The 16,270-nt window shown below is 39.6% G+C and overlaps 1 protein-coding gene across 1 annotated transcript; it reads right to left on the reverse strand.

Moving 5' to 3' along the window:
• Window positions 1-7,128: 7,128 nt before the first annotated feature.
• LOC108705944 lies at window positions 7,129-8,070 on the reverse strand. The gene has a single exon (XM_018242681.2). The coding sequence runs from the start codon at window positions 8,068-8,070 to the stop codon at window positions 7,129-7,131; it is 942 nt and encodes a 313-aa protein (XP_018098170.2).
• Window positions 8,071-16,270: the final 8,200 nt, after the last annotated feature.

Consider the following 16,270-nt stretch of genomic DNA (forward strand, 5'->3'; position numbering starts at 1 on the left):
TGATGTTTGTTACTCCATATGTTCTATGTATGTAATTCATGTGATTTAGTTGTATAATCACATTTACTTTACAGTGCTACGCAATATGTTGGCGCTATATAAATACATGTTAATAATAACCCTCCAATACTCGGATGTCAGCAGTTCTAATAGTGAGAGGACCAAGGAAAGAGTTCTGGGCAGACATGGGAACCAAGCACGTGCAGGAAGAATGGAGCACAAGGAGCATGGTCTAGTGCAGGCAGAGTTGACAACAAATTCGGAAGACAAGCGCAGTACAAATTTGCGAGACAAGAGTGTGGTCGGGTCCAAACCAACAGTATCGCAGGACAGGATCCGAGAGAATGGTCAGTAAATGGGCAAAGGTCACGACAGGCAGCAGACTAGGAATGATCAGGAACAGGCAAGTTTAGGAACAGCTTAGACAGACTTGAAATAGCACCCAGGAACTATAAAAATAGACCTACCATATGTTGGGCCCTTAAAATATTTAAGCCTTTTAAATATTTGAATTTCGCACCAAACAAGAGGATGTCAGACACATCACTTATGTCAAAACCACGGAAGCCATGCAAACGTGCATGTAATCCGAAACAGCACGCAGAAGAAGAGGAAGCATCAAGTGTCCCTGCCGTGAGCATTCCCCCCGCACCACTGGACCACCAGGTATTCTTACAGGTAGACCTAATAAGATTCCACTTTTCCAACTGATTACCGGTATGCTTACTATAAGGATAATTTTGGGCTTGTTTTGTGACCAGAATGAGAGACTAAATATTTTACAACAATGAGTTCATTTGCAACAATTTGGCATTTTATTGACTTTAATTTGATATAGTGTTATCCTTTTGATACTTTAGTGATACAATGTATATCATATAACAATAGAAGTAGAAAAAACTGAATAAACAGCTTCAAAGGCTGTTTATTCCGAAAGAAAGCACTTGCCCTTTGAAATCACTGCCTTTGAAGCTGTTTATTCCGTTTTTCTACTTCTATTACCCTGATGACTTTGGGAGTGTGACACAAACTCCTGGAATTTGCAGCTGTGAGAATCTTGGAACTATATGCTGGTACCAAAAACTTTGTCTTACTATCATATAACAAGTAGGTGCATGCTTCAGATGTTTGTTTTGCATTCTGTCTACCTTGGCGTTTAACCCTTTTTTGCACAATGGTATCTTTGGCCAGACAAAGTGACCCTGTAAAAATATAGTCCTATTATCGGATTATAGTGATTTTGAAAGTTGACCAAATACAGTGGCCAAAAACTACTAATTATCCCTATATGGTACACTTGTGAGTAAATACAAATGTCGTTTATTTATCTGGGGTACAGTCTACGGGGTACGTTTATAATTTAAAAAAAATAGAACTTATAGCCAGTATAATGGTGGATGTGAAGGGAAGTTGCAACACCAAGTCACACAGAGTCAGGCCTCTCAGACCAAGAACTAAGAGGGTCTGAATCATCAATCATTATGAAGGATAAAGAAATGTAAGATTTATATTTATATATCTAGAGAAAAACAGCATACTAAAATGTTTTCAAATTAATTTGAAATTAATTTTTCCCACTCATTTCTGCAGACACCAGAATCTCACAAATTTTCACCCATAGATAATTTAAATTTTCTAGTTCCCCCAAACAAATGAGCATACTGCAACATTAAAGGGGTGGTTCACCTTTAAGTTAACATTTAGTATGTTATAAAATGGTCAGTTCTAAGCAACTTTTTTGTTTCTTATAGTTTTTGAATTATTTGCCTTGTTTTGTTTCCAGCTTTCAAACAATATAACAAACAAATGCTCTGTATGGCTACAAATGTATTGTTATTGCTACATTTTATTACTCGTCTTACTATTCAGGGCCTCTCTCATATTCAAATCAATGCATGGTTGTTAGGGTAATTTGGACCCTAGCAACCAGATTGCAGAAACTGCAAACTGGAGAGCTGCTGAATAAAAAGCTAAATAACTCAAAAAACACAAATAATAAAAAATGAAAACCACAGGGACATCGCCAATTTCCTAACAGGTGTAGAGGACAATTTGCTTGTGTAGAGTCCATCGCTAACAGATTTTTGCACCCTATAGCCAGGTGAATTTTCTCTCAGGTGAACGATCCTTACTCTGCAAATTCAGAGTGAATTTTACATTATGTTACCCCTTTTGCCAGAGTTTCCTTCTCCAGCTTAGACTTGCCGAACTGATAAGATGATGATTATGTCAGTGACATCATATACTGTATGCCAAAGAGTCATTAAAATTATAAAAACGCTGGTGTTTTTTTATATTTTAAAGCGGGATTGTCTTTAATAGTTGTAACTGTTAAAAATTTTTGTTTTAAATTTTTTTTATCCATTTGATGGGCATGCCACATTTGTGTGGCAAAGCTTTCACAGGCGAAAATTCATCTTTTAGTGAATTTGCCCTATGTTATACAAAAAGTTAATTTAACGGAACAGTAACGTCAAAAAATAAAAGTGTTTTGAAGTAATGAAAATATAATGCAGTGTTGCCCTGCACTGCTAAAACTGCTGTGTTTGCTTAAGAAACATTACTATTGTTTATATAAATAAGCTGCTGTGTAGCAATGGGGGCAGCCATTTAAAGAAGAAAATGATCAGGTTACACAGCATATAGCAAATAAGCTCTGTCTGTCTAATGGTGTTATCTGTTATCCATTAGTTAACCTGTGCCATATAGCTGTTTTTCAATTTCCGCCATTGCTCCACAGCAGCTTGTTTATATGAAATATATGAACTATAGCAGTGTTTCTGAAGCAAACACATCAGTTTTACCAATGCAGGGCAACACTACATGATATTTTCATTACTTTAAAACACTTACATTTTTTGGTGTTACTGTTCCTTTAAAGGTGAACAACCCCTTTAAGTTGTGTATGTAACCCCAGGCCTATGATTATATTTGGAACAGTATGTTGTGGTAAATGCTTCATTACAGTAACGTAACTAGAGGGGGGGCAGGCCTGGTACATGACGCGCAAATTATCTGTAGTGGATTTGCTTTCCATACCTGAAACTTTAATGTATGCAACACGAATAACAATAAACATGAACAAGAATAATTGCCCTTTAATGTATGCAACATGAATAAGAATAAACACGAACAAGGATAAAAGCCATTTCCTAAAATAGTTGAGGTTAAAAACTACAGTCCTCAAGAAGTATATTAAAGGAATTCTTCAGGGTACAAATAAAAACTGGGTAAATAGATCATATGTGCAATAGGAAATTTTTTTTTCTAATATAGTTTGCCAAAAATGTAATCTATAAAGGCTGGAGTGGCTGGATGTCTAACATAACAGAACACTACTTCCTGCTTTGCAACTCACTTGGTTTCCACTGATTGGTTACCAGGTAGTAACCAATCAGTGACTTGAGGGGGGGGCACATGGATCATAACTGTTAATTTCTAATCTGATCTGCATGCTAAGGATCAATTGCAAACTCACTGAACAGTTATGTCCCATGTGGCCCCCCTTCAAGTCGCTGACTGACTCAGAGTTAGATAGTTGAAAAGCAGGAAGTTGGGTTTTGGCTATTAGGTTAGACATTCGGTCACTCCAGCCTTTTCTACCATTCCTGTAATTACATCTGATTATCCGTTGTTTCCCAGCAGCTTTATACCATATTCTCTTCGTTTTACATTAATACTAAAGATGGCAGTGAACACTAAAATTATTCAAATACATTTCAAGATAGTAGTCACATAGTATAAACATGATTGCCCCATGATGACATTATGATTATTAATCTGCTCTATTTCAGCTATTTCTATATAGTATTTCTCATGCATATAGCTGGAGGAGGTGCTAGACAGAATAATTTTAACTTGCAAATATGTGAATATGAATTACCAACATGTCTAATCTGGAGATGCACAAACAAAATCCAACCTGTCAATCCCAGCACCACCTGACAGTTCTAGAAGAAATATATATAAATGAACATTTATGAATACAAAATACAAGGCTGCATTCAGTACCACAGAGGGACTTTTACCTATTGTACATCAGAAATGGAAGTCTGAGTTAATAAAACAGAACAACACTTACTTTGGACTTAATAAATAAATATAGAATTAAAATAACAGCTGTGTCCTCAAGCCGTTGGTGAATAAAATGATGTGTGTAAAAATGTTTTCTTAAAATATAATCTGAAAAATAAATAATGCTAAAAAAGGTTTTCTTTTCAATATGCCATATGTTTAGATACAAACTTTGTTGGAGTTAAAAGGAGAAAATTAGTAATTGAATAAATGCCTCATACACAGTTACCTGTTACCTGATACAAGACAGGTAGAAGAGTATAGATAAGCATGATTATATAGCCTTAAATAGCAATGATAGGTTATGCAGAAAAACACGATCATTTTAAAGTCAGATAATAATATTGTGAACAATATGAAAACCTTTCAAAGGGAAGAATCAGAATTAGCATCCTATCATGGATCAATGAAAACATCAGCTCAGGTACTGTATACATTGAAGAACTCTACTTAAAGTGCCTTAGGCAACGTTTCGGGCTACTCAGGCCCTTGTCAAGCCTTTAATTAACAATGACAGCATGTGTTCAAATACACACAAAACAAGGAGGAGCCACAATTCTCACCTCCAGCAGGACTGCTTGAGAGACATTAAAGAAATTAATCCAAACACAGTTTGGCCATTGAGGAGCGAAAAAGACAGAAATTTCTAATGGATGAAGCGGATTATACAGCAGGTCGTATTTACAAGAGGCAGAGAGGTTCTGGCATGACTGGGACGCCTAAGGGTCCTAAGCACCATTTCCCTACTCGTGGCCAACAGCCAACATGCTCAAAGGTTAGAAGAGAACAGCGGGCAACACACTCGCCAGTTAGGAGAGAATACCGCCAAACACAGTCACCGGGTAACAGAGAACAGCGGCCAGCATTCGCCAGGAAGAAGAGAAGGACAGACATTCTGGCGTAGTTAGCGGGAGAGAGAGAGAGAGAGAGAGAGAGAGAGAGTGGGGGGGAGGACCAGGCTGCATGGATCTCTTTAGCCAATAGTAGTTATGGTGAGTCTACTTCGGATGCGTTGTCTTCTTCTTTTTTAGGGTACAGTACAGTGCAACCTACACGAAGAAAAGGAGGGGCGGCAGGAGACCCGGAGGTTACGAACGGAGGGAGCAACCATACCGCAAGCACGGACACACAAAAAAACGTTGGCAATCAATATTTCAAAACATGATTTTACGTCTGGGGAAATATGTCTGCTTAGTAAAGGTCTCTCCTTCTGCCCATTAAGGAATTGTGACACATTTCAGTTGGACATAGTGTCACACCCTAAATCCAGAACCAATGCTAAGCACCCTGTTCACGGCTTCAGCCTATAACAGCCGCCTTTCACCTCGGGAGGAGCCCTCGGCTAATCGGATGCCGCCAGGTCGAGATGTCAAGCTAAGGGTTCTGGCAAAGGGGCATGAATGTAAGGCAAAGTCTTTGGGCAGAAGGTCACAGTACAAATCGTAGACAGATAGCGGAGTCAGACAGGCAAGGGTCAGTGGCGTAACTTCCGGGGTAGCAGGGGGTGCAATTGGGCCAGGGCCCGCACCCCCGAAGGGCCCCCCAGCAGTCACGCGCCCACTGGAGTCGGCTGCAGCCGCACGGACGAGGGTGGGGAAAGGGCCCGGCTGCACGGCCCGCCCCCACTTAGTTCCGTCACTGGCAAGGGTCAAACCAGGAGATCAATCAGAAGGGATACGGATACAGAAGAGTCGGTTACCAGGCAGGGTCAGGATTTCAGAAGTCAGGATTGTCACAAACAGGCAGGGGTCACACCAGGTAATCACATATCAGAAGCTTTAAGCAGCACAGAGGCACCAGGAACTCACAAACAATGATCCTATAATGGGCAACTGTAAAATACAAACAGCCCCTTTAAATATGTTTGAATTTCACGCCAGCGCGAATGCACCTATAAAATAGGAAGAGCACAGAAAGATTTTAATTTAAGATTGAAATCCTTTTTTTCACAGACAAATTCCCTGGGGTTTGATACAGTAGTTCATACTGATATTGGGGATTCTAAACTAGCGTTAAAGAATGTGGGGTTACGGAAGAAAAGCAATTTACCCCCCCCTATTGTAGTTCCAGTAGTGGAAACATATATTAAACTGATGAAATCGGATGTGAATAAACTTGTCTAAATTAAAGTCTAACCCGATGCTCAATATGAGAAATAATTTAACAATCAGTGAAAGAAAACATTTGTCTGAGCTATTGGCATACAAAGATGTTATATTTAAACCCGCTGATAAATGGGGATCATTGGTTATACTTGACAAAAGTTACTATATTAACGAGATCACTACCCAACTGGCAGATGAAGCAGTGTATTGTATATTGCCTAGTGACCCTTTGAGTAATATAACGGGATATATCAAAGGGGTAGTGGAGCAAGCATAATAATATAATAATAATGAGATTGATGAGGATCTTAGGAATTATTTGTACAAAACTAATCCTATTACACCTGTGTTTTATACTATACCTAATGTACTGTTTCCACACTATACTGTGCCTTTGCGTAATATAGGTTAACCAGCCATCTTAACACACTCCACATAAGACTCAGCAAAGAATACTCAGAATGCTCTGTGAGTTGAATAAACTTGAATGCTTTATCCTTATATGGGTTCTTATTTTATTATTCTGTAAAACTGTAAAACATAATAACATTGCATCACAACCTGTACAGCATATGCACACATGTAAACACATACAGGAAACATATCATCTTACTTACAGACGGTTATGTAACCAGGGGCCTGTGTAAAAGTGAAAGATCCTAAGGAGTTCTGTCCCTCTGCTTGTGAGCAGTCTGTGTGTGCTCAAATGGATTCTCCTCTACTTCCTGTGAACTTTAGTGGGAAGGCTTAACCTTGAATGACAAGTCTAATTAACATGTGGGCCGCTATCATAAAATGGTCCACTAGGTGGCAGCGCATAACAGCTAAACCAATATTAATGCATACAACCTAACATTACAATGCCATCAGATAAGGTATAAACAGCACACTCCCTGCCTGGCATATTTCAATATGTCACTATATAACTTACTGCTATGCAGAATACAATTCAAGTATTATCAGAAAGAAGAACGACAATGTCTGAAACTGGCCTCATATACGTTTTGGCAGTCCCTTGTTTGACAATCTTTACTTCAACTTTCCTTACTCTTCCATCTCTACTTGGCAGAGTGTTGATGATGAGTCCCACATGCCATTCATTCCTGCTTTCTTGACTGTCTTTCACTAACACAACATCACCCACTTGGATGTCTGGGCGATTTTGGGTCCACTTTCTGCGACTTTGTAAGTTAGACAAGTACTCTCTTTTAGAATATTCGTGCTGAACAGAAGAGATTATTGTAGCTTTTGACTGTGAGATCTCCTCTGAGTTGACTTTCTCTGGGAAACATTTCCAATCTCTACATTGTACATTGCTTGGCTCTTTCTGGAAACTCTTAGCTACATGGATAAGTCTGGCAATAGTCTTACACAGTGACACCCAGTTAGACAATCTCTCAAAGACATGTGAATGGAGGAAAGTGTCAGAAGCTTTGGTGTTGAAGCTTGCAACTGTAGGTTTAATTTCCGGATCAGCTTCAGGCTCTATAAGTGGGTGTTTTTCTGCTGAATTGCCTAACTCCTCTCTGTCTGTGTGGTAGAGGAAGGAAGGGCCTGAGAACCATATAGAATTCTGCAGATGAACAGTTTGTGTGGGCCTTGAGGCATAGTCTGCAGGATTTTGTTCTGTGGGCACATAAATCCACTGATCAGGGTGGGTTACTTGCCTAATTCTATTCACTCGGTTGGCAACATACAGGAAAAACCTTCTGGAGGTGTTGCAGATATATCCGAATACAGTTTTGCTATCTGTAAAGAATCGCACAGCATCTAAATCTATATCTATTTCATCTCTGATGAGCTCATACAACTCTACTGCTAGAACAGCAGCACATAGTTCTAGACGAGGAATTGTGTGGGCTGGTTTGGGGCTTAACTTAGACTTCCCCATAACAAATCCAACCGAACACTCATTGCAAACATCAATTGTTTTCAAGTAGGCTACAGCACCTATCGCTGTGTTGGATGCATCTGCAAATACATACAGTTCTTTTCTACTTGTTGCTGACAAGGGAATAGACACATAACACCTGGGTATCTCTAAGTGTTCCAAAGCTTGCAAGGATTCCTTCCATTGAAGCCAGTCATGTAGTTTTTCTTGTGGGAGTAATGCGTCCCAATCGCATTTCTTAGATGACAGTTCTCGTACTAAGGCCTTACCTTTTATAGTTACAGGTGCTACAAACCCAAGAGGATCGTAAAGGCTGTTCACTGTAGACAGGATTCCTCTTCTAGTGAAAGGTTTTTCTTCTGAAGATACCTGAAAAACAAAAAGAGTCTCTTTCTAGGTCCCAGCTCAGTCCCAAACTTTTCTGAAGAGGCAGGGTGTCTGTACCCAGGCAAAGGTCCTTGAGGTCTTTAGCTCTGTCATCAGCAGGAAAGGCGTTCATGACCTGTGTGCTATTTGATGCAATTTTATGAAGTCTCAGATTAGACTCTGCCAGCATCTGTTTTGTCTTGTTTAGAATGTCAATCGCTATCTCAGGGGTGCTAGCAGATGCAAGTCCATCATCTACATAGAAGTGTCTCAACACAAAGTGTTTGGCATCTTGTCCAAATTGTTCTGCACTTGTCAGAGCTGCTTTACGCATGCAGTATATAGCAACAGCAGGAGAAGGACTGTTTCCAAAGACATGGACCCTCATTCTGTATTCAACTACTTCTTTGTCTATGTCATGGTCCTTGTACCACAGAAAACGTAAATAATCTCGGTGGTCTTCTCTCACCAAGAAACAGTAATAATCTGTTGTACATCTGCTGTAAAGGCAATAGGTTCTTTCCTAAAGCGTATGAGAACCCCTAACAATGTGTTGTTTAGGTCAGGGCCACTTAACAGTACATTATTTAAAGAGACACCTTCACACTCTGCACTGGAGTCAAATACAACTCTTATTTGATCAGGTTTTTGTGGATGGTAAACGCCAAACATCGGCAGATACCAGTGTTCTTTACCTTGTTCCAGAGGTCTTGCAATCTCACCGTGGTCATTGTCCAGCATCTTTTTAATGAATTCTGTGAAGTCTCTTTTCATTCCTGGCTTACCATGCAGAGTTCTGCGAAGTGAGGCGAGACGTATCATGGCTTGCTCTCTGTTGGAAGGCAATTTACATCTGGGTGTACGAAAAGGTAATGGAGCGACCCAGCTGTGGCTGTCATCTTGATGGGTGTCTTTGTCCATGATTTGAAGAAACGCTTGATCTTCTATGGATAGAGCTTGCTTGTCATCATCCTTCGATTTTTGAAACACTGTTGTTCCCAGCTTATCAATTTCTGGATTGAGGCTGATGTCTTCTTGTCTGCACAAGGAAGAGTCACTAAAATGTGTTAGGTTATCAAAACTTTCTTTGACTATGAGCCGGTTCTGACATGGGTTCAATGAGGTGGTACGCCCATTCGGTAACACAGATGTTCTTAAAGTACTGATGCTATTAGTCTGGTGTGTAGATCCCAGGCAAACTTCTCCTACTATTACCCATGCTAATTCAAGTCTCTGTGCATAAGGGGCATTAAAGGGACCATTGATTTTCTCATGCACCTTGTGTGCTTTTAAAATGTCTCTTCCTAAGAGTAAAAGTATGGAGGCCTCAGGATCAATAGCTGGTATGAGGTTAGCAATTGAACGGAGATGGAGATGGTAATAAGCTACTTCTGGAGAAGGGATTTCTTCCTTGTCATCTGGTAACATGTCACATTCTATTAATGCAGGTAAAGGGAGCTGTGTTTTTCTGTCAAAGGATTCAACAATAAAGTTTGTGGCTCTTCTGCCTGCAGTTTCTGTAACGCCTGACAAGTCTTTAAAGTGTATGGAGTTACAGTAGTTTTAATGTTGAAGATGTTGAAAAAGTCTGACTTTGCAAGAGATCGGTTGCTTTGTTCATCGAGAACTGCGTACATTTTCACTGCTCACTCTCTTTGTCCAGAGGGGAACACAGTCACTAAACATATTTTAGAGCATGATCGAAAGCTCTTACCTGTGCCACAGATTTCAGTGCACTTAGACCAGGTCCGGACTGAGAATTAAAATAGGCCCTGGAATTTCAGGTACACAAGAGGCCCATTCAGCCCACATAGAGGCCCAAACAGCCCCACCAGCCCACTAAATACTGATTTTCAATGGGACCTTATAGCAGCCCCTCTGGCATTTGCCAGAACCCACAGATTGCCAGTCCGGGCCTGACTTAGACATTACTGGAGGAGATGAGCTGTCACTAGGCTCCCTGCTGTGATCTGTCTCTGCTTGTACAGTCTCTGCTGGTGGCGCAGGTGAGTCAGGGTGTAAGGCTGCAATGTGTTTCTCACTGCCACATTCTGAGCACTTCACTGATATTTTACAGTCTCTGCCTATGTGTTGGTGGATTCACAGCACTTGAAGCAGATGCCGTTCTGTCTGAGAAAATACATTCTTTCACCAATAGGTTTGCCTCTGAATCCTTTGCACTTTTTTAAAGGATGGGGCTTTCGGTGCATTGGACATTGTCTATCAGGGCTCTCTATACTGCCCTCCTTGCTGCAGGTTTGAGAGTGTGAGGTTCTCGTAGGGATAAATGTATTGTGTGTGGACACAGAGGTCCTACCGTGGTATCTGGAAGGCCTTTCAGGTTTAGGCGGTTGATCACTGTTGCTGTAAAAGGCAAAGCTGGGGTCGTTCTTCAACTGTGCTTGCTGCTGCACAAACCTGGAAAACACAAAGAAAGGGGGAAAATCTTCTTCTGTTTCTGTTTTATACTTAGTTCCAACAGATGCCTACTTTAATTGCATGTGGTATGGTAGTTTCTCCACTATGGGATTAAGACCAATAGCATTGCCCAAGTATGTTAGACCTCTCAGATATCCTTCTTCTTTAGCACACTCTATCTCCAGAAGAAGATCTCCCAATTGTTCTAGTTTTTTGGTATCTTTGTTGGTCAGCTTGGGGAAGGCCTCTAACCTTTTTTGTAATGTTCGCTGAATTACTTCAGGTGAGCCATATTTTTTCTCTAGTCTCTGCCAAGCCATATCAAGACATGTCGAAGGGTTAAACAAATGCACCCTGCGCATACTTTTTGCATGTTCGGCCGACTCAGTACCTAGCCATTTTATCATCAGGTCAAGCATCTCTGAGGCTGAAAGGTTCAAATCTCTGGTTGCATTCAGGAAGGAGGACCTCCAAGACCAGTAATTTTCAGGGGAGTCATCAAACTTGATGAAGCTTGAGTTAACTGCTTCTTTGCGTAGCAGATATTTAGTGATATCTTGTATGCATTGTTGCTCAGGCGCACAATCTTTAGGCTGAGGCAATGGGAAACTCTGAATTCTGTCTCTAGGGTATTCTGCTGGATATTCTCTAGCTGGTTTGATGTCACTGGCACTGTAGCGCTGCTTTTGTGTACTTGTAACTGCTGCCGGCTTAGGTACGTATGCTTCTGCTGGCTTAGGCCTGTATACTTCCGCTGGCACAGTTTTAATCGATCGTTCAGTAGTTGGCATACCAGTAACCCACTGAACATACTCGCTTGCACGTTCTGTGGAGGAAAGAGGTTTTTCTGGCACTTCTGGACCTTCATGGGTACCCTCACTCTCTGATGAATATGTTTCTAGGTAGGCCGCGGCTTCAGCTGCTGCTGCGGCAGTTCTCTCTGACACTGCAGGATTTGCAGTTCTGCTTCTGCTTTTGCCATTTCTTGTTCTCTTTCTGCTTTTTCTAGTTCCATGCTAGCCTGTTTTTCTGCGATTTCTCGTTCTCTTTCTGCTTTTTCTCGTTTCATGCTAGCCTGTTTTTCTGCGATTTCTCTTTTCACACTAGCTTCTTTTTCTGCAAAGGCTAGCTGTACATGTGCAGCCTCTGCCTTCGCTCGTGCTTTGAGTGCTAGGGAACTTGCTGAAGACATCTTGCTAGACCTAGATGATTTTGACACATGTGACGATAAATCATCTTGCTGGGCGCTAGCTTTCTCCCTGCCATGCTGTCTCATGGGGGGCCCATCCTCAGGCATATACTTCTTCCCTGATCTCAGACTCATGTTTGGAATGCAGTCACTTCTGTATGCAGGTCTGCTGCAACCGTCTTTTTACTGTACTGTTTCCACACTATACTGTGCCTTTGCGTAATATAGGTTAACCAGCCAGCTTAACACACTCCACATAAGACTCAGCAAAGAATACTCAGAATGCTCTGTGAGTTGAATAAACTTGAATGCTTTATCCTTATATGGGTTCTTATTTTATTATTCTGTAAAACTGTAAAACATAATAACATTGCATCACAACCTGTACAGCATATACACACATGTAAACACATACAGGAAACATATCATCTTACTTACAGACGGTTATGTAACCAGGGGCCTGTGTAAAAGTGAAAGATCCTAAGGAGTTCTGTCCCTCTGCTTGTGAGCAGTCTGTGTGTGCTCAAAATGGATTCTCCTCTACTTCCTGTGAACTTTAGTGGGAAGGCTTAACCTTGAATGACAAGTCTAATTAACATGTGGGCAGCTATCATAAAATGGTCCACTAGGTGGCAGCGCATAACAGCTAAACCAATATTAATGCATACAACCTAACATTACAATGCCATCAGATAAGGTATAAACAGCACACCTAAGATCCATAAGGACCTACATCATCCACCAGGGCAACCCATAGTGGCCAATACTGATTCGGTTTTTTCTCCCTTGTCCATTTATTTGGATAGAGTCCTACAACCATAATACAGAATCTTTTCTTAAAGATACCAATCAACTGTTAGATGTTCTGCCATGTTACTGACCAGACGATGTTAAAGGAAAAGGCTAAAACTAAGTAAGCTTTATCAGAAAGGTCTGTATAAATACACCAGTAAACCCTCAAAGTAATGCTGCTCTGAGCCCCAAATTTCTTTTCTTCTATTGTGTACACATGGGCTTCTGTATGGAATTCCTGCTTTCAGCATAACCCGCTAGGGCTTGAGCATGCTCAGTTTTCTCTTCTCTCCCTCTCCCCCTCCCTTGCCCCCCCTCCTCCCCTCCTTGCTGTAATCTGAGTGCAGAGATATGAGTGAGCAGGGAGAGACTTGGGCAGGAAGTGATGTCACACCAAGCAAATATGGCAGCTCCTATCCTAAACAAACAGAGAGAGCTTCTAGAGCTGTTACTCAGATATGGTAAAGCATTCTGCAGAATAAATATAGCTTGCACTATTGTGGCTAATCTATTGGCAATAAACTGCTTTGGTAGCTTTCCTTCTCTTTTAATCAGTCTAGCTGTAAGTAGCCTATACACTTCCATAACACATACAGCAGTCTTGGCTGCAGTTAGAAATTGGCTAAAAATCTCCAGATTATACTGATAAACAAAAAAAAATTTTTCTTAAATTTATTAGAGATAGTACTTTATGACAGTTATTTTTTGTTTGGTGACAATTTTTACAAACAATTACAGGGGACGGCAATGAGGAGCAACGTTGCTCCCACATATGCCAATCTATATATGGCACATTTTGAGAACTTTTTTGTCTATACTAATAGACTTTTATAGCAATATTGTTCCTTTTAAAATCAATATATCAATGATATTATCATGTTTTGGGAAGGGTCTGTGGACACACTTATTGAATTTCTTCAAATTCTAATAGTATCAACTTTGAAGTTTACATTATACCATGGTATAGAGAAATTTAATTTCTTAGATGTCAGTATACAAAAAACTGGCACACGATTAGAAACTGACCTTTATAAGAAGGACACAGACAGGAATAACCTACTACATAACACTAGTTTTCATCCTCAAGTATTATTGAAATCTTTACCAATGACACAATTTAAAAGGGTAAAAAGGATTGTCTCTAGTGAACAACAATGTGAATTACATTTAAAGGAGATGTCAGAATGGTTTGTTGAGCGGGGGTATTCCAGATGTAAACTTAATGAGAATTTAACAGCAATTCAGAGAAAAACCCCCATACAGTGAAGAGCTTCTAAAAAGAAAGATACCAAAGAAAAGGAAGATGTGTTGGCTTTTGTTAGTCAATATTCAGTGGCCAGCGATTATAGTAGGAATATCCTGAGAAAACATTGGCAGGTGCTACAGACGGGTACTTCACATTTTAAAGAATTTCTTCACCTCACTTAATGGCATGTAAACGTAATAAAAAAATTTTAAGGGATCTTTTGGTAAGGGCGGACATAGGTCCACAAAAGAGACTGAAACAACAATGTTTGGAAACCCCTCAAAAGTAGACATTCCCTTGTTTATCCTTTGAACATTTAATAATATTACTAAAGGAAATTTCTCTACACATCCCCATACTGGTAAAAATATATTGATTAAAAAATATTATACTTGTGAATCTAGGTATGTGGTCTACCTGATTAAGTGCCCATGTGGCTTAGCTTATGTGGGTGAAACAACACAGAACGAATATACTTTGTAAATTATTACATTTACCGATACCTGCACATTTTCATGAAAAGAATTTCACATTGCCATACCAGGTTATTGACAATGTAGAGCCTTTTAGTCGTGGTGTTGATAGACAGCAAATCCTTAAAAAATTAGAGATGGGTTGGATTAGTACATTGGGCACTCTATTGCCGGGTGGTCTGAACAGAGAATACACTCCTATGTTATTTATATAAGTAAGTGTTTAAGAGTAATTTTACTCTAGTGCTTGTTTTTAACATAAGTCTATGTTTATATATTTATATCTTTTTTCCCTTTTTTCTTTTGTTTATTATATTTTAGGACAGCAAGATTTAAAGATATGGGAGCTCCAGATCCAGAATAGTTCTGGGGTATTTGTCCCCTGAAATCGCATTGGAGTCAGAGATATTTTCAAGATGTTTATTATAGAGACAAAATAAAGAAAGGCTTACTGTCCAACATATACTGTTACGGTGTTGTTTATAAGTCTTAAGGATATCGTTACTGTCCAACATATACTGTTACGGTGTTGTTTATAAGTCTTAAGGATATCGTTTCAATGTTTTTAGTACATTTTTATAAATCCATTTTATATATATGGTTTGTTACAACAATACCGGAGTGCTGCGGTTTTCATTGATCCATGTAATTTTGCCCTGGCAGGGGGTACAGCTTGCACCTGGGGCTGCAAAGAGCCTGTTTTTCTCCCACCACCATACAACCTCCTGTACCTGTCTCTCAGCAAGTATATTTTTTTTATACTATGAAAATTAAAGCCTCCTTAGTTTTTTGTTAGCAGCATATACAATAGACACAGTGCCCTATCAACTTACATCTTACACTGGATTTACATTAAGACTGTAAGCCCTATGGGGCAGGGACCTCCATCCTTTTGTCTCCTTGACACTGAGCACTTAATCTGTATTGTAACTATACTTATATACATATATTTATGTGAACTGTATTTTCATAATATACTTATTGGTATTTATTATTGCAACGTTCCCCTGTTCATCTACTAATTTATTGTTCTGCTGTACAGTGTTTTGCCCTCAAAGAGTGCTATACAAATAAAAATAGACATACATACAGACGTAATTCTCAAAGGAACAATGGACAATTCACTAGTAAAAGCTTAACAACTTCATTAACTGCTGTTGATTGATAAATATCCCACTATTGTGTAAACCTGAATAAAAATATATATATTTTTTTTATCATATTATTATCATTATAGCTCATGGTTCAGTGGAGCCACTGTTGCACTGCATATTAACATAATAATTAAGGTTAAAAAGAAACACACAGCCAATTAAGTTCGAATGTTTTGCCTAAATAATGCTGCCTAACTACAGGTTAGTCCACTATAAAGTAAAAACTCCCTATCTGAAGCCATCTCCATTTAGCCTTTCAAGATGGGGCCTTATCAGTCCCTTGTAAGGAGGAATAATTAACCCTTTGCTACTGTAAATCTATACTTCTTTTAACACAGCTCAAAACCTTGTTTGCAATTGTAGCCACTGGCATTGCCTGCTACAGCTAAGTTTATTATCCACAGGTACCCCTAGATTTTTCTCCATGAAGGATTTGTCTTAGTCCCATTAAGAGAATACGTTGCACACATATTTTTAAATACCAGGTGCATAACCAAACATTTATCAACACAGAAGCAGGAACACTATGGTGCTCTGGTACAACGGCCTGGAGTGTCAGGTA

This window comes from Xenopus laevis, chromosome 6L, assembly GCF_017654675.1.
Source record: "Xenopus laevis strain J_2021 chromosome 6L, Xenopus_laevis_v10.1, whole genome shotgun sequence".
NCBI classification, from domain to species: Eukaryota; Metazoa; Chordata; class Amphibia; order Anura; family Pipidae; genus Xenopus; species Xenopus laevis.

Excerpts from the sequence above, each read along its gene's own strand:
- LOC108705944 (XM_018242681.2), bottom strand. The coding sequence starts at position 8,070 with ATGGGGAAGTCTAAGTTAAGCCCCAAACCAGCCCACACAATTCCTCGT.